Below are 19,643 nucleotides of genomic sequence, written 5' to 3'. Positions count from 1 at the left end.
ATCGTTTGAAAAGGGACTTTTATCTTTGTTATTCTGGAAGTGAATTTTTGCTGTTCTCATTACTTTTATTGAACTGAGTAAAGGTGTTTTTAGCCGTTGTGGGGGTGGGACTTGAACCATTGTTTGTTCATTGTTCCCTAGTAATGGTTGAAGGGATTGTGGTATGCGGTATTTTCTTTGGACTAAAAGAGGGGAGTGGGGGGAGACATTTCAGCTGAACCTACAGACATAACTGTAGAAAGCTTTATGGATGCCCTTTGTCTGAGGAGCTACTTTTTCTTCAAATTTAGCCTCTGAAGTATTAATTAACCCCTTAACTGTCTGTTTAGATTGGTCAGGGGGCTTTTAGTATGTATACTTTGTTCCTCCTATGCTTGGCCAAGATGTTTTTTCTTTTGTTGTATAACTGATTGATACTCTGATTCCACGAGGGTGGCATGTCTTTGGCATTGGTCTTATTCCTAATAAGTGGGCACAGCTCACTCTATTAAGCTATCAATATGGCTGCACAGTGATTTTGTAAACAGCTCAGCATATGGTTTTTAGGGGACTTGGGGGTGCTTGGAATTTGGCCAAGGTGTCACTTAGGGGAGAGAGAGAGATTAGCCTTGGAATAGTTCCTAAAGGTTTTTGGTTTCACTGGATCCCCATATTTAATTTTTATTTCAAAGGAATTCTGCCTTATGGTCATATCTGATGAGCAAAGATATTACATGGTGGTGGTAGGGGCAACATTCCTCACACAATGTCTGTGAGTACAAGGATAAGGACGTTTGCACCCCTGGAAGGAGAAGGAACCAACTGTTCCAGGATGTTGGTACTAAAGTTTAGGAATTTCTGGGCTTGTGCATTAGAAGTGGTGTAGGATTCCCAATCTATAGAGGGTACCTGAGATTCCTATGAATATCAGATTGGGTTAAATGGTGAGGGACTCAAGTACACTGAGATAGGTAGTATGGGTTTCCTGGGATGTGGAGGGGGACCCATATGTTGCAAGGATATGGTACAAGACCTTGTCTATGGCGAGTTGTACATGTATGAGTTCTAGTGGGTCATACATTTTAACTAGTATGGATGTGAGGTAGGTTTTAATGTAGACAAACTCCTCTGCCTTTAGTTCTCTCCTGTGCAGTAGCTGGTCTAAAGGTGAGAAAGGCATTATAACCTTGCATTACTGGGGTGCTCTCTGTGACTTTAAACCATATCTCCATTACTACACAGATGTAGACATTCTCCAGGGTGAGAAAGGCTTGCAGGGAATGATGTTTCTTTTTAAGACTTCTAGCATTGAACAGTACCACCTTCAGGCATTCCTTGTTAAGTCGGGAGGTTTATCAGCTTGGCACTGCCTTAAAAAGGCACTATGGGGTGGAAAAGGTCTTTGCTAATATCCGAAAGCCTAGACGGATAGGTGCAGACCATCCCATTTTCAGGGAAATCCAGTTGCCTCCTTTTATGCTGATACTTCTCTTGGGGGGGGGCATCAGGGGAGCTCTGGAACTGGGTCTGCTTGATACTTTTAGGTGCAGGCTATCACTTAACAAGGTGATGCAAAACAGAAACCTAGGAAGATGAGGAAGACTGTAATGTATCAAATACCAGGTGTGATGTACTAGTCTCACAGCATGAGAAAATTCTTTCCATGACCTCAAATGCCAATGCCAAGGATAGTAGACTGGGAAAGGAACTTCCCTGACCTGAACACATAGGAAAAGTCCCCACCCCGAAGGCTGATCTGGTTGGTACCAAAGTGGTGACCAGTATCGAGCTGCCCAGGGCCAAAGTACCAAGTGGAAAATTAGGCTATGAAAGTCAGAGTCGACCCCTTAGTTCCAAGACACAGATGGCTACAATGAAGTGGGAGTTACATCAAGGCTGGAGTCCGTATCATAGGCAGCCAGGCTGTTGGTGCATGCAAAGGAACCACGTGGACTGCAGCTGGTTTCAGAGTCACCGGTGCTGAAGGATGGCTGGGAGAAGGAGTAACCAAGTAAAGGACCGAAGGTCTACCTCTCAGCACCTTCAGAGCAAAGGGGGATGGAATGACCACCACCCTAATCTGGGCCTTCAAGAATGCTTGCATTGTCTTGGTCGAAATGGACTTCTCTAAGGCTTTACGTGGGACTTGCAGACCCTGCTTCCACAATGCTACACTCAAATTTATGCAGGGAGGGAAAGGGACAGGCAAGCAACAAATTCTAACTATCAGATGATGAACGGGACCTTTGTTCTCACCCCACTGAATACAGAAACTAAGAATGAAAGCTTGACCATCACTAAATCAAATCACCCTAATTTATTTTTTATTCTCAAATCTCCTAAATAAGAAGGGAGAAAATGTTCCTGTAGACTTCTGCATACCCATATTTGCCACTCATGAGCCCATTACTTATTAACTACCACTCCACAGACATACAATAGTGAAGAAATGTGAAAACATGCAGTTCACCCTGGTCCTGCACAATACAAGTTAACATGACTTTCTAATACAACTTGATGAAACGTTGCTCACACAAACTACACTCAAAGGCTGGGATAACCAGAATTAATGAGATAACATTGAATTGGCTTAGATGGCCATGAGGATATGGGAACAAAAGTATCAAGAAAAAAAGGGTGGACAGTGGAAAATGAGTCAGATTTAAAAGCAAGTGGTCAAGCAGATAAAAGGTTACTATTATATGTGTGAGTGAGAAATTATGTCCCCTTATTTAACACCATCACTTTCAACTTCCTTTTACATAGTGGACAAATGTTACCTTTAATATAGTTATCTTCATGATGCCCGTCAGATTAGAGCAAGAAAATTCCTGAAAAAGTTGCCAAGAATGGAAAAGACTCTGGTATCAAGTGTTTTGTTAACTGTAGGTTAGACTTTTAACATGACATTAGAGTAAAGGTCAAAAGGAAATTGTTTTAGCACTGGACAGTCGAAGCAAATGGGAGGGGGTAAGTAACCATGGCAATATCGCTTGTGGGTAATTACTGTAACTGCCAAACCAGAACATTCCACAATGCCAGGCAGCGCTCGCAAGATTAGCACAACGATGCTTTTTCTTGGGAAGAAGTATGACCCTACAAATTCTGTTTAGAAGAGCAAACAAGGCAACATTATTTACACCCGATGCAGCATTTAAGCTCTGTACATTTTGTTAATATACTCTGGTCAAGGTCAGATGCAATGAGTAAAAAGCCTACATAAAATACATGAGTACACTGGGAAGGAGGACCATTGTTTAACAGTATCATAACGGAACCAAGTGCAAACTATGCACACTGACATTCTTCTGAGCAACAACAGCTGCAGAGATGATGCACTTTGTATGGATTCTGGGCTTAGCTCAAGTATCTCAAAACAGTTCGAAAACTGTAGTAATGTTTACTTAAATTGGCTGTGTCTGTGCTGTGGACGATAAAAAGGTCAACACTGAGCTGTACTACTGGTTTTCAATAAACAATTAAATATCACTACAGATAAGGAAACCAAACGTGGTACCTGTCTTTTCTCCAAATATTCTAGTGCCTCGTCCATCATCACTGGTACTGAAAATGCAAAACAAATCAAGTAATTTGTGCTCTGTGTTAGTACAAAGTGAACAAACATCACAAAAAGCTAAGGTCGCTTTAAAACTACAGTGCAATGAAAAAGTATTTGCTCCCTTCCTGATTTCTTATTTTTTGCATGTTTGTCACACACAAATGTTTCAAGATCAAACAAATGTAAATATTAGACAAAGATAACGCAAGTAAACACAAAATGCAGTTTTTAAGTGATGATTTTATTTATTAAGGAAAAAAAAAACTATCCAAACTTACCGAAGGTATCAAAATAGTTGTACTAAAGTAGTGACAATGTAAGACTTGTCACATGCAAGCCAATAAAATGGGTTAGCTAGAAGGCTCCAAAAGATGTAACTGTACGTCTCATCTGAGCTTCGAAAACACCTGCTGCAGTGGCGAAATATTTAATTCTTCTCTGTCACATGGTGTGACCAAGTCTCAAGCTCTGTGATTGGGGTATGCCCATGTCCCCTGGTTCATGGACAATATCACTGGGAAAAACTTTAGAGGTGTGCATGCAAAGACCATCCAGCTTTTATCTCTGTTCAGAGAAGAACTGCACAAGGAAGGAAATAAAACTGACAAGGATAAAAAATTATAAACATAATACATTAAACATTACCCTTCTTACAATGCTAACACACATAAGGGACTACCTTCTCAAAATTCCTATAGAAGGACAAAACACATTCCCATGAGAGTAGGGCTGATAAGATGGGCAGCCCCATCTCCCTCACAGTGTTTGACAGAGAAAACATTATGAATCAACTTAATGGTGAGGAACCTAAATTTGATCCAAGCAGGTAAGTAACAGTATCCCTTAGAAGGAATCCTGCAATTCTTGGGCACTATCTCCAGTTCCTGGAAACACAGATGGTTTGCTTTACGCCAAGGTGTTGGGCATGGGATAACTTTGTTAGGCATTGAAATACTTGCAAGAAGCCCACTCCCAATTGGAACTCATCGATAGAGGACAGTGCTTCTAACATCATGCACGTTAGTGGCCTTTAAGAAAAAAGACAGCTCAAAAAGGAGTACCCTATTCCTCACAAACTACACAGAGTGATTCCCTCTTTGCTGTGAAATACTGACCACTGTAAGCCAAAGGAATGCCTTACAGAAGGACTTTTACAATGCTCTCTGCCCCGCTTCTGCAATATTTACTTCTAGTAAACTTGCAATTTACCCTCTGAAGCTAAAAGTGATGGGACCCAAGCAGGATGATAACACTTGCCTTTGGTCTTGCCATGATCAGTACAGGCCTCCGAATGAGATTTAGACCTTTTCAAAAAACCCAACTGCTTCGGCTAGATATTACAGCAATATAAATCCCCATTGTAGATTAATTCCAGTAGATTTCCAGAGTGTGTTTGTGTTCTGAGGAAATCTGGACCTGATAAGCATGATCACACTTCCACAACATCCTTTGCTCTGGGTCTCCAAAGCATGACTTTAGTGTTGCAATTTTGAAGGAATCTTGACTTCCAGTTTCTCCTTTAGTACCCATTTATCAAAAACACAATACATATGATCCAGTGTTTGTCCCCTACTAAATTATCTTACATATCCCTTTCCAGCAGGACATCTGCATGGGACTGAAGAAATAACTCTGTGTAAAATAGTTATTTGTTCCAATTAGTATTTGTTTGGTTTATTCACCGTGAATCATTTTTGGCTTGTTGGTGAATATCAAACTTCAGTGGCCCTTTCCACATTTACTGTTGGGATTCATACCACAGTGAAAAATACCAACCACCACCATGACTCCTTAAAAAAAAATAAATAAAAAAAATAGCAGTACATCCACATTGTCTGCATTTACTGACAGTCCTAAAAAAATTGTGTCACATGGTATCATAAGAAATATGTGCAGAACTCAAAACAATATATCAGCAGAGGCAATGAAGTACATTTGCTTTCAAACAGGTTATGTGTTCGTAAGTAAGCAACAGAAAGTCACAGCTGAAAATGCTTCAACTACAGCCACTAAAAATAATTTCAAGGAAAGTTAACATAAAACTAGAAGGTTTGAATTAGGAAATTTAATTTATTCCTCAGTGAAAGTGGAAGAAGAAATTTGAAAAAAAAAATACAAAGTGATACATTTCTACATCTAGTTGGGGAAGAAAACTTGAACTGTATTTGTGAAGGCTGCCAGCCTAGCTGAATAGAATTTTGTAAATAATTCTAGTCATTTGTAAATATTAATGTAATCCACAAGTTGTTTACAAATGTAAGACAACTGTTATATGTTCTGAGCTTCAAAAATGTAACCACAGTGCACCCTGCTGGAAAAAAGCTGATAAGTAAAGCACTGTATGACTGTTTGATCTCAGGCCTGGAGACAGGATGTCTGGACCAAAGAATTATTTCTATTGTTTTAGGACAAGAGTTAGTTACTAGATTTTTACATGTAAAATGTCTTTCATTGCTGTGGCTTCCTGCAGGTGCAGATTACAAAAATGTTAAGTTCTGCGTGCCTGGGAAACTAAATCAGAACTGTTAAGAATTATGTCATCTGAAATGACTCAGCAGTACTGTGTTATCAATTTAAGGACAGAAAGAAAGGACAGCATTTTTGGATTTTGTCTGAACTTGAACACATCAACTCACCAGCAGTTGCTTGCTCTGTATGCAAGTAGAACTAAGAACAGTGATTTCTCTTAAAGTTAGACAGATATTTAGCAAGATTAGTCTAGCTATTTTCTATAATTTATGTCAGACTATTCTACAGTATTATTTTAAAGCATTTTCCTGCAATTTTTGAACTCGGTAACACCATTGTGTTGAAGTAATAAGTATTGTCTTGTGTTTTTATTATTTATTACTAAACATTTTTAAACTTTTCAACTGTGGCTGTTTTGTGTAGAGATAATTTAAGCTCTTAGAGAATACTTGCATGAATTTGGTGATACTGTCCACGCCACTCCAATAGCTTTAGCCTTGGGTCACACTTACTATTTGGATAATAGTAATATTACACAGTGAAATTTGTCACCCTTTGGGAAGGGCCTTATTAGTAGCTGATAAGAGTAGTTGGTGGTGGTGATTATTACCTTACAGCCTGGCAGGAGGGGGCATAGCTGGAGAACCTGTTCCAGCCTTTCCCGGGAGTGTCTGCGTGTTTGTATATAAACCAAATCTCAAAGTGTGTGTGTGTGTGTGTGTGTGTGTGTGTGTGTGTGTGTGTGTGTGTGTGTGTGTGTGTCAGCTACTTGGGCATGGACATGGAGCACTGGTTGGACAGAGAGGGTACTGGAGGTTTTTGCTTGACTACTCAGCTGAGATCTGAACCCTATACCTGTGCCAGTGGGGAGTCTTATTGGGGATCTGGAGAGAAAGGGAGAAATCAGCCCCAGACTGACTGTGATCTCTGTGTGCTCTTAAGGGAAATTGTACTTTACTGTGTATATATCCTTTCCAGTGTGCATGCCCCTCACTGGTGCTAGGGGTGAGGATTGAGGCTCCTTGATTACTGTGCCAGTGCACGGGCGTCACAGTATTTAAAACATTCACATTTTTAGAAGGGAAGAAAATAGCAACTAAACTGAAATTCGGGAATATTTGACAGCTAGATTAAATAACAATCTGCTATCTTCCAGTTCCTTACAAGGAGACAAAGTCCAACACAAGCTAAAGGTGGCTGTAAGTGATCTGAAGAAAGTACAGTTGTGTACACTTACCATACATGTAGATATTTGGGTGTATTCACTGTTGCAGTCATCACCTGTGGGTTATCCCTGCTGTGGTAGCCCTCGGCCCAAATACCAGAGTCAATGTTTTTCTGAGTTAGCTGCTGTCACTTGCTGACTAACGTCAGGTTGTCAGTGCTATAAAACAAGGCAGCCAATGCCATTACATCAGCTTTTCTTGCCCTAACCAGTCAGAAGCCCCAGGAAATATGGTAAAGTGGTCCTGGTGGCTAAAAGCCACAGTAAGAAGCTTATGTCTCCCTAAGGAAAGAGGATATAAGGAGGAAGGAGGGAGGGAAACCAGGACTGCAACAGTGAAAACACTCGAACACCTACATTTATGGCAAGTGTACATAACTGTACTATGTTCTTCATGTTTCACTGTTGCAGTCCTCACCTGTGGGAGGATTCCCAAAGCTGAGGAGAGGGGTGGTAGGATCAGTAAGCGACCTACGCCTTGGTCAGCATGCCCTGCAGAACTGCAGAGGCAAACCCTGCCCTAGCCTTAGAGAAAAAAAGAGGTAGGTGATAATGCTTTGTAAAGGTATGGACAGAAGTCCAGGTGGCAGCTTCCAAGTTGTCCCTGGTGGAAACTCCTCTGAGGAATGCTGTGGAAGTGGAGGCTGCCCTAGTAGAATCGGTACGACTAGACTTAGAGGTGGTTTCCCATGTAATCTGTAGCAGAAATGCATACAGTGCGATATCCATTTTGAAATGGTTTGCTTGGAAATGGGCTTCCCCTCTGCCCTTGGGGCAAAACTGACAAGAAGTTGGTCTGTTTTCTAAAGGGTTTAGTATGGTCCAGGTAGTATCTGAGCTGTCTGTGCACGTCTAGTGAGTGCAACATTCTTTCCCCCTGTTTTGGGAAAGAAGTTGAGTAGATGTATGGCCTGGTTGAGGGTCATATTAGATACCACCTTGGGCATAAAGGAGGGGTTAATCCTCAGGGAGACCCTGTCTGCATGGAAAATGATGAAAGAGTTCAATGGCCATCAGTGCCTGAAGTTCTGAAACCCTTCTGGCTGAGGTGACAGCTAGCAGGAAAGCAGTCTTCCAAGAGAGGTATCTCAGTTCTGCTGAAGCAGCAGGTTTGAAGGGTGGTAAGGTTAGATTTTCCAAAACGTAATTCAGGCCCCTGGCTGGTGTAGGTGGCCTTCTGGGAGGTCTGATATTAGAAGCCCCTCTGAGGAAATGTTTAATCAAAGGATGTGAGAACAGGGGCTAATCTGTATTGAAATGAGCTGAAATGGCTGAGGCGTGGATTTTAATAGAAGAGAAGGAAAGGCCACTACTGAGTAACTTCGCTAGGTAGTCTAGGATAAGAGGGATGGAAGGTGGTGAGAAACTGCCCCCCCCCCCCCGGACGGACTCCAGGAGCAAAATTTTTTCATTTCCCTGCGTAAGATTTTCTGGTGCTGGGCCTTCTGGCCTCTGTAATAATGTGCAGGACCTGTTTGCCTAACAGCCCCCCCCCCAATCTGCCTTCAGAGTATTAGCCAAGCTGACAGTTTGAGAGTCTGCAAGACTTGGTGCCGCATTCCCCCGCCCCCAACTGAGTCAAGAGGTCTGAGATCAATGGAAGCTGCCTGGGAGGCTAGAATGTCAGGCTGCGCATTAAGGGGTACCATTGCTGTCTGGGCCAATCTGGAGCAATGAGGATGGCTTTTGGTATCTCCTCCCTTATCCTGATCAGTACCTTGGGAATAAGAGGCAGTGGAGGGAAAGCGTACACAAAGAGGGAGTTCCAGAGGAAGGTCAAGGCATCCACCTTCCACACTAGGTGGTGATATTCCCTGGTACAGAATTTTTTCATCTGGTGGTTGAGGTGCGAAGCAAAGAGATCCACCTCCAGAGTTCCCCACTCCTAAGTGACTTGCAAAACAATTTTTCTGTGGAGCTGCCATTCGTAGGGGTCCAGTAAGTTTCTGCTTAAGTGGTCTGCCAGGGTGTTGTTCATCCCTGGTAGGTATTGGGCTATTAGGTGTAATCCCAAGGAGAAGGCTGTCAGCCAGAGGGTAATGGTTAGCCTGCACAGCGGGTAAGATTGGGTCCCTCCCTGTTTGCTGATGTACCACATTACTGTGGTGTTGTCTGTTTTGATAAGGAGAACCCCTGGCCTGAGATGGGGTTGGAAGGATGTCAGGGCCTTTTGTACTGCCATCATTTCCTTCTGGTTGATGTGTAAGGGAAGGTGTTGGGCATCCCAAATACCTTGGGTGCACCTGCCTGCTAGGTGGAGCGCCCCAAACAATGTTTGAGGCATCGGTGGTGATGGTCTTCCTGGTTGGGTGGAGGATGAAGGGAAGACCCTTGTTCTTGGCACAGGCCCCTGCCCACCAGAGAAACTCTGCCCTTATATAGAGGATCAGAGGGAGAGCGATTACTAGAGGCTGAGAGTGCTGACACCAAAGGTTCTTTAGATACCACTGAAGTTTTCTCATGTGAAGCCTGGCCAGAGGAATTAGGAGGATGCAAGATGCCATGTACCCCAAGGTTTGCAGGTACTTCCTCGCAAGTGAGATGACTTCTGGAAGTCAGCTGGGTAAAGTAGAGAGGCAGGAAGCTCTGCTTTTCTGGGGATAGGAAGGACATTTGGGATGCTGTGTCCAGCAGTGCTCCCAAGAAAATGATCTTCCTGGAGGGTGTTTGCTTTGATTTCTTCTCATTGATGGTGAACCCTAAGGAGGTTAGGAGGGTTTTGACAAAGAGGTGATCCTGTAGCAGCTTTTCTTTGCACCCTGCCTGAATGAGTCAGTCGTTCAGATAAGGGTAAATCTGTATATTTCTCTGTTTGCAAAATGCTATGGCCGGGGCTAAGCATTTAGTGAATACCCTGGGAGCAGTAGGGTTATCCTACCAAAGGGCAGCGCAGAGAACTGAAAGTGTTGGCAGCCTGCTCTGAAGCACAGGAATTTCCTGCAGGATTCCATTATGGGGATGTGGAGGTAGGCATCTTTTAGGTTTAGGGTCAATAACCAGGCATTTTTTGTCAGCATAGGCAGCAGTTGCTGCAAAGTTAGCGTTTTAAATTTGGGGACCACCAGGGGGGGTGTTTAGAATGCATGGATTCAGGATGGGGTGCCAAATGCCCTCTTTCCTGGGAACGAGGAATAGTCTGGAATAAAAGCCTTTCCCCATTTGATCTGAGAGGACAGGTTCTACTGCCCCTTGGGATATCAGAGTTTGAACTTGTTTGAATGCCTCTGCCCACTGATTTGGAGGTAAGTCTGGGTACCCTCTTGGAATTGGGAGTTCATTGACAGAGAATTTCTATCCCTGAAAAATTATCTTTAAGACCCATTGGTCTTTTGCAACTGAAAGCCAATTTTCTTTGCAGAGGGAGAGCCTTCCTCCTAGCTTTTGGTGAGTGAAAGGAGGGCAAAGGGAGGAGAGGGAGTCATTGAGAGTTTTTGCCATAGAGGGATGGCTTAGAACTCCCTGCCTTTGGGGCCAAAGTGGCCCACTGTTTGGATCTCTGTTGTCCCCAGGATAGGGGCCTGGTGTCCTGCGAGGCTTACTTTGCCCCTGTGTGCTAGGTGCAGAAAAAGACCAGTGCTTACAGGGAACATTCCTGCTGAACCTAGGAGGTTGTACCTGAAAGGAATCTTTTACTGCTTGCTTAGATTTTGCTTTGTCTTCCATATTTTTAAGCACCTCTTCTGCTTTTACTCCCAACAAGTGGTCCTTATCCAAGGGTGCATCAATTAATTTAGACTTGACATGATCAGGGAGAGGTGGTTCCTTCAACCATGCATGTCTCCTAATGACAGATCCTGATACTACTGCCCTGTTTGAGGCTTCCAGGGCTTCATATCTACAGTGCAATGAGTGTTTGGCCACTTGACAAGTAGAGTGTAGTACATCTGATAACTCTTTCGAACTGGCACAGTCAGGAAAGGTTGAAATCTTTTGCTTTAATAGTTCCAGAGTGTGCTGTTGATATTTTAACATATGGAACTGACAGTTGAGTGCTCTGATAGCCAAGGTTGCAGAGGTGTACACTTTTTTACCCCATCTGTCCAGAGCTCTGGAATTCTTGTCAGAAGGAATAGGATTTTTAGCAGAAAGTACTGTGTACACTTACCATAAATGTAGATGCTCGAGTGTATTCACTGTTGCAGTCAACACACTTGGGTTATCCCTCCAGGGGTAGTCCTCAGTCGGCCCGAATACGAGAGGCTTAGTACTTCTACGTCGGTTGCTGTCGCTTCAGAAATGATGTCAGGTCGTCAGAGGTATAAAAACAGGCAGCTGAGGCCATTACATCAGTTTTTCTTGCCCCAAATGTCAGGAGCCCCCAAATAGGGAGCTAAGTTATGGTGGAAACACACCACCAGTAAAAAGTAAATACCAATAGCCCTGTAAGGAGTGAGGAAGAGAGAGACAGAGAGATACAAGGGGGCTGGAGGGTGGTAAATCAGGACTGCAACAGTGAATACACTCTAACATCTACATTTATGGTAAGTGTATTGAACTGTACAATGTTCTTCTTCTGTTTCATTGTTGCAGTCATCACACACAGGTTGATTCCCAAAGCTGAAGAATGGGTGGAGGCAGTCAAGAAGAGTTGGGGCTGACTAGTATGTCCTGCAGGACTGCTGTTGCAAAGCCCGCCCTGGATTTGGAAAGGATAGGCAGGTGGTAATGCTTGGTGAAGGTAGCAGCTTCCAGAATGTCCCTGGTACGGACTCCTCTGAGAAAGGCTGTAGAGGTTGAAGTTGCCCTAGTGGAATGTGTTCTGACCCCTTGAGGGGTTGGTTTCCCATGGTGTTTGTAACAGAAATGGATACAGTGTGCTATCCATTTGGAGATGGCTTGTTTTGATATGGCCTTGCCCTCTGCCCCTGGTGCAAAGCTGACTAGTAATTGTTCAGATTTCCTAAAGGGCTTAGTCCTATCAAGGTAGGATCTGAGTTGTCTGTGCACATCTAAAGAGTGCAGGATCCATTCCCCCTTATTTTGAGGAGTAGAGAAGAAGGTGGGCAAATGGATAGATTGGTTGAGAGCCACACTGGACACCACTTTAGGCATGAAAGTTGGGTTAGTCCTGAGGGAGACCCTGTCAGCATGAAAAATAATGAAGTATTCCACAGCCATAAGTGCTTGTAGCTCAGACGCTCTTCTAGCTGAAGTGATGGCCAGAAGCAAGGCTGTTTTCCAAGAAAGGAATTTTAAATCTGCTGATGCTGCAGGCTCAAAGGAGGGTAGCATGTGCTTTTCCAACACAAAGTTAAGGTCCCAAGGAGGGGTGGGGGCACTTCTTGGTGGCCTTAAGTTGTTAGCCTCTCTCAAGAACTGCTTGATGAGAGGGTGAGAGAAGAGAGGTCGCTCAGTTCTGTAATGAGTAGAGATGGCAGAGGCATGGATCTTAATGGAGGAGAAGGAGAGGTCTCTATGGAGTAGGTCTGCTAGGTAATCCAGGATTAGAGGCAATGACGACTGTGCTGTATCTGCTCCTTTAGTGTGAATCCAGGAAGAATACCTTTTCCACTTGTCAGCATAGGATTTCCTTGTACTGGGTCATCTGGCTTCACGTATGACATACAGTACCTGCTTGCTTAGGCTGGCCACTGTGGGAGAAGTCAAGGGATAAGCCAGGCTGCAAGGTTTAGGGTCTGCAACTGTGGATGCAAGAACTGTCCCTCCTGCTGAGTCAGGAGAGTAGGGATTTGGGGTAGGTGCCATGGAGGCAATGGTGACAGACTGCGCAGTAGCAGGTACCAGTGTTGGCGTGACCAGTCTGGGGCAATCAGGATTGCCCTTGGTCCTTCCTCCCTTATCTTGAGTAATACTTTTGTAAGAAGAGGTAGAGAGGGGAAATGCATAGACTGAGAGGTTTGCCCACTGAAAGGATAGGGCATCCACTTTTCAGGCCTTGCTGTGAGGTACCCTGGTGCAGAATTTGTTGAGCTGGTGGTTGTAGGGGGAGGCAAATAGGTCCACCTTCGGAGCACCTCATTTCTGGGTCACAAGGCTGAAGGTGCTGAGGTGGAATTGCCACTCGTGTGGGTCTAGGAAATTTCTGCTTAAGGTGTCTGCCAACGAGTTTTGGCTGCCTGGCAGGAATTGAGCTTGCAGGTGAATATTCATGGCTGAGGCCATGTTCAACAGGGTCATGGCTAGCCTGCAGAGTGGGTAAGAGTGGGTTCTCCCCTGCTTATTTACATACCACATCACTGTTGTGTCTGTTTTTATTAGTAAGGGCCCTGGTGAGAGTAGGGATCTGAAAGCTGTCAGAGCATGTTGAACAGCTAGCATCACTTTTTGGTTGATGTGCAGATGAATTTTATTTGGGTTCCAGTGGCCATGAATGCACCTGCCTTCCAGATGTGCCCCCCCAGGCATAATCTGATGCATCTGTGGTTAGGGTCTGGGCGGTGTGGGGTTGTGTAAAGGGGAGCCCCTTGTGTTTGCATGCTGCTGCTCACCAAAGGAACTCTTTCCTTAGAAGATATCATGGGTATGATTGTTTCCAGGTCCTGTGAATGTTGGCACCAAAGAATTTTTTAAGTACCATTGAAGTTTCCTCATATGCAATCTGGCATATGGAATTAGTAGAATGCAGGAGGCCTTGAAAAATATAGAAACTGCAACGAACCACCATGGAATTAAAAATACAGAATTTAATAAGAAACGAGCGCTTTCACGCACACTCAGGTGCGCTTCATCAGGTTATAATTAGACAAAACATTGCTTACTTTTATACAATGACAAGTTCTCAATTAATCAATCAGAGCAATAATTAAACAGATTTAAAGGTATACCGTATAGGAAAACTCTTTTAAAACACACGATTCTTCCTGATAACTAACAATATCAGAGTTCAAACCTTCAAAAATGCCCTAAACTAAAGGTTACATAATACAATACTTATTACAGTATATTGAAAAAATATGAACCATTAAAAACTTCTACATATATTATTCAAGGATTTAAAATAGAAGAACAAACAGTATCTTGCATTGTAAAACGAGAACGATACTAATTAGGGACTTGTATATCCCAATGTATCGGTCCAGAAACAAAAACCATATTACGCTAATGGCGCTCGTAATTTATACACAGGTACCATATATCTACTCATATACTTAAAAGTATAACATAGGATACAATAAAAAATAGATCACATAATTGCATCTATAAATCTAGACATCATAGAAAAGATAAAAGTCTCCCTGAATACAAAATGAGTCCAGTTGATTTCAAAACCCATGTAAATATCGCAGCTAACAGCTAACACCAAATGTTGGCTCGTTGTTCATTTAAAAATGTAGGTATAAATGAATGAAACAATCAAATTCACAGTCCAGTATGCTGGCGATAATACCTACAATCTACAATAGAAACCAATATGCATTAGTTAAATATTTATAAGCCATAAGGCAAGCTGGTTAAACCCATATGGTAACACCGAGTATATCATAAGGGTAATTAGCTCTATGATAATACGTCATATTATCTGGTACTATGAATGTCAATAAAGACAACATGTGATATGACCAAGCAAAAACTCAGAAGTCACTCAACAACAATTAATGATGCGATGTATTGATATCATGGAATCTGGTTCAGGAAAAAAAACCAAAACCCAACCAGAGTGGCTGGCCTGAATAATAAACATAACACAATCAAAATGGAGACCAAACAAGGCAAAAACAAAAAGTTTTTTATAATAACGTAACTGGATAGGTAAAACAAATGATGTTTACTGTATCAGAAAGATCCTGTTAAAACAGGCCGGATACTAACCATGGTATTTAATCCAGGTTTTATATGTGCTTTAAGCCTGAGTATCCATCTTAGTTCAAACATCTCAATGGTGCCTATAAGGTCCCCATCCCGTTTATTGGGATTAATAACTTGCAATATTAAAAAGCTAAAACTGTGCTGAGAACAATCTTGACAATGCACAGCTAGAACATTAGTAACATTACCCTTTTTTATATCGTATACATGGTTGTACATACGATCCTTCAGCCTGCGTGATGTCATCCCCACATAGTAGGCATCGCATTGATTGCACATTGCCAAATAAATGACATTCTGGGTATCACACGTGGCATAAAAAGTGGGTTTGAAAACCATATTAATGCCAGGTATGTTAAATTCTTGACTTCTATTGATATATTTACATAAGGAGCATCTGCTGCATGGGTCGGTGCCTGTCTTAAAATTGGCTCTTATATCAACAGGGGAGACATCTAGTTTTTCTTTACAAAGCAACCTCTTAATATTTAGACAGTTGCTAAATTTAAATGAAGGTTGCTTTCCAACTATTTGTGATAACAAGGGATCCGAAAGCAATATTTTCCAATTACCTCTAATAATCTTGGTTAACTGATCTACATCATTGGTGTACTTAATATCATATGCCAAACCTTTTCTACTCTCCTTTAAACATGGAATATAATATTCCTTTCTTCTATCTGAAGGTATTTCAACCAAATCATTTATTATCTTCCCAACCAAGTCAGGAGGGTAGCCTCTATCTATGAAATGTTCAGCTTGTTGTTTTATTAGCTCCAATGCATCATGCTTATCACTACATAATCTCAGTATCCTGATCATTTGTCCCTTTATAATGTTACGAAAGACGTAACGTGGGTGTAGATTATCACAGTGCAGGATGCTATTTTTCCAGCAAGGTTTTTTGTAAAGAGTAGTGATCAGGCTGTTATTTATCTCTTTTATGATGGAAACATCCAAGAAACTCGCCTTTGTGCTGGAACACTCATAGGTAAAGCTAAAAAACGAAGTAGTGGAATTAATGAATTCCTGTAACATTTTTAATCCACCATTCCAAAAAATCAAGACGTCATCTACGAAACACCTATATAAGATGACATGCTTGAATCTGGGGTCCTTAAAAATGAAATCCTTTCCCCATTGATAGACCACTATATTGGCATATGCATTGGCACAGGGAGTGCCCATGGCCACTCCCCTTGTCTGTGCATATACCCTATCATCAAAAAGGAAAACATTATTATTCAAAATTAAGTCCAACAGACAACAGATGTTCATGCATTCAATATTGTCAATCTTGCCAGATTCAGCAAGATGAGCTCTTATAGCATCCAGACCATAATCATTAGGAATGCTGGTAAAGAGACTTTTGATGTCAAGCGTAACTAACAACGTGTCTGCATTGATTTCACTGCATAGTGAATCACGTTTAAGGTCTCGCAGGAGGTCATAAGAGTTCTTCAGAACAGTGGGAATGGCATCGACCATGCCACCTAATTTAGACTGAACATATAATGAAGCATTTTGAGTAACCCAATGTTCGCCAGATACTATTGGGCGTAGAGGGGGAGGGTTTTCATTTTTATGCAATTTAGGTAGTCCCTTGATCAAAGGGATCAGGGGAGCATCTATAACTAAAAAGTCATATAGTGTTTTGTCAATAGACCGAGTCATGAGCAAGTCATAAATGGTATCATGCACATATTTAACAATGGATGTTATTCTCGACCTATCTATTACCTTATAAGCCTTATCATCACTAAGCATATTGAGCATTAATGCCTTGTATTGACAAGCATCTAATGCAACAATCCCCCCTCCTTTATCAGCTGGTCTAAAAACTGTAGCTGCATCACAACCAAGATGATCAAGGGCAAGCTGTTGTGCATAATTTAAATTAACAAAAATACCCTTGCGTTTATTTTCCTCAAAATATAAATAAAACTCATGCTCACATGCACGCATGAAGCACTCAACAGACTGCGGTATCGGAGGAATATAACAGCTTCTTTTGCATAATTGAACATTGTAGTTACAATTAACTTTGTCACAAGAATTATCTTTAAACAGTACCTTTAAGGACAGTTTTCGAGTAAAAAGGCGCAAGCCTATGAGCGTATCAGACAACGTGCTTCTTTTCGAAGGAATAAAAGATAGACCTAGGTTCAGAATGAACTGTTCATTCAGATGAATCTGAATTTTATTTGGGTTCCAGTGGCCATGAATGCACCTGCCTTCCAGATGTGCCCCCCCAGGCATAATCTGATGCATCTGTGGTTAGGGTCTGGGCGGTGTGGGGTTGTGTAAAGGGGAGCCCCTTGTGTTTGCATGCTGCTGCTCACCAAAGGAACACTTTCCTTAGAAGATATCATGGGTATGATTGTTTCCAGGTCCTGTGAATGTTGGCACCAAAGAATTTTTTAAGTACCATTGAAGTTTCCTCATATGCAATCTGGCATATGGAATTAGTAGAATGCAGGAGGCCATGAACCCTAGAGCTTGCAGACAGCTGGGTCCTGGTGGCCATTTGAGCGAAGTAGCCTGTCAGATAGGCTTGTTTTTCTGGAGTAAGGAATGTCATCTGAGATGCTGTGTCCAAGCTTGCTCCCAGGAATACAATTTTTTGACTAGGGACCAGTTTGGATTTCTTTTCATTGATAGTGTACACCAGGGAGGTTAGAAGGTCCTTTACAAATGTCAGGTGCTACAATAGCTTTTCCTGACTGTCTGCCTGAATTAGGCAATCGTCCAAGTAGGGGTAAATTTTAATATTTCTCTGTCTGTAACAGACAACAGCTGGAGCTAGGCATTTTGTGAACACTCTGGGAGCAGAGGATAAGCCAAAGGAAAGTGCAGAGAACTGATAATGCATAGATCCTGCCCTGAAACGTAGATATTTCCTGCAGGAGTCTCTTATTGGGATGTGCAGATAAGCCTCCTTTAGTTCTAGGGTGGCTAACCAGGCATCTTTAGACTGCATAGGGAGAAGCTGCTGTAGGGTAAGCATTTTGAATTTTGGTACCACCAGGGAGGTGTTTAGAATGGATAGATCTAAGATTGGGTGTCAGGTGCTCTCTTTTCTGGGTACCAGGAAAAGTCTGGAATAAAAACTTTGGCCCATCTGTTCTGCAGGAACAGGCTGAATTGCCCTTATGGAGAGCAGGGACTGAACTTTGTTTTGTGCCTCTGCCCACTGGTTTGGAGGAAGATCTGGGAACCCTTTTGAGGTTGGCATGTGGAAATAAAATTTGTACCCCTAGGATACTATGTTGAGGAACCATCGGTCGTTGGTGATGTAGGTCCAGTTTTTTGCATGGTGGGCAAGTTTTCCTCCTAGAGGCTCGAGCAATTGGGCAGAGGTGAGGGGTGGAGTTGAGAAGTCATTGTGAATTCTTTCCATAAGGGGGTGGCTTAGCACTCCCTGCTTTGGAAGTGAAGGTACTCCATGGCTTAGGTCGCTGCATACCTTGAAACTAATCTGAGGGGTCTGTTCCCCTAGATCTAGTTTGAGATGTCCTTGAGGGTGCTGGAAAGGACCAATGATTTGAGGGGCAATGCCTACTAAATCTAGGAGGCTGCACTTGCAAAAACCTTTGACTGTCTGCATAGACTTAGCCTTTTCTTTCATCTTTTTTTAAACCTCTTCTGCTTTGGTGCCAAACAGATTGTCCTTGTTCAGAGGAGCACCCAATAATTTTGATTTGACATGATCTGGCAAGGTCTGCTCCTGAAGCCAGGCATGCCTTCTAAGTACAGAACCTGTGACTGCTACCCTGCAAGACGTTTCTAGGGCATCAAACCCACACTGCAGAATATGCTTGTTGATTTGGCTTGCAGAATGTATAAACTCCAGTAATTCTTTATTTTCTGCGCAGTCAGGAAAGGTACATAATTTTTGTTTAACAAGTCCCATAGTATGTTGCTGGTATTTCAGCATGTGGAACTGACAATTTAATGCTCTAATGGTGAGAGTTGCAGAGGTGTATACTTTTTTACCCCATCTGTCTAAAGCTCAGGAATCCCGGTCCGAGGGGGTGGGATTCTTAGCTGTAGTTGCTTTTATTCCTTTGGATCCTTGGGAGATGACCTCTGGGTAGGATTTTTGAAGAGAAATTTGTGAGAGTCAGGGACTTTGTAGTACCCGTCAGGTTTCCTTGGAGCAGGGGGTAAAGTATCAGGAGTAAGACTGGATTCCATAAAGACATCATCCACAACATTCATAACAGGAGGGATAGCTAAGGGTCTGTGCTGTGGCAGATCTAAAATTCCCCGAGTCTCTTTTTGGACTGAGGATAATCCTGGCATTCACAATGGAAATGCTCATGAAGGGTTTCACCAAAAGAAAAATCCCCTGGAGTGGAGGCAGAAGGAATGGGTTCCTCTGCATCTGAATCCTCATAGGCAGATAAGGGCATGTCTTCATAATCAGAACCTCAGAGTCGTCGGACTCTTGGTCAGATACAGCTGCTGGGGAAAAGTCTTTTTTTCGTTTAGTAGGGGAAGGCTGGCTTCCCCTGATCAGCATTGATCAAGTCTTCCTGTGATTGTAGCAAGGAAGCAGGCACTTGAGATTGGGCCGTCGTTTTTTTTAGGCGCAGCGCACACTCTTGGCCTTGGAAACTCAGTAGTTTTAGAAAGAACTGA

At 42.5% G+C, this 19,643-nt stretch overlaps 1 protein-coding gene across 1 annotated transcript in view; it reads right to left on the bottom strand.

Annotated features, from left to right (window-relative positions):
* The window catches only part of ALG5 (ALG5 dolichyl-phosphate beta-glucosyltransferase), a 593,309-nt gene that overhangs the window by 465,079 nt on the left and 108,587 nt on the right, over window positions 1-19,643 (bottom strand). Inside the window, exon 3 of the mRNA XM_044073307.1 lies at window positions 3,497-3,543. Coding sequence (XP_043929242.1) covers window positions 3,497-3,543 — 47 coding nt within the window. The remainder of the gene's footprint in view (window positions 1-3,496; window positions 3,544-19,643) is intronic.

Source organism: Protopterus annectens, chromosome 5.part1 (assembly GCF_019279795.1).
Source record: "Protopterus annectens isolate FY-2018-M chromosome 5.part1, PAN1.0, whole genome shotgun sequence".
Lineage (NCBI taxonomy): Eukaryota > Metazoa > Chordata > Ceratodontiformes > Protopteridae > Protopterus > Protopterus annectens.
The sequence above is the reverse complement of the archived record's forward strand: the minus strand, read 5'-3'. Positions and strand labels throughout refer to the sequence as shown.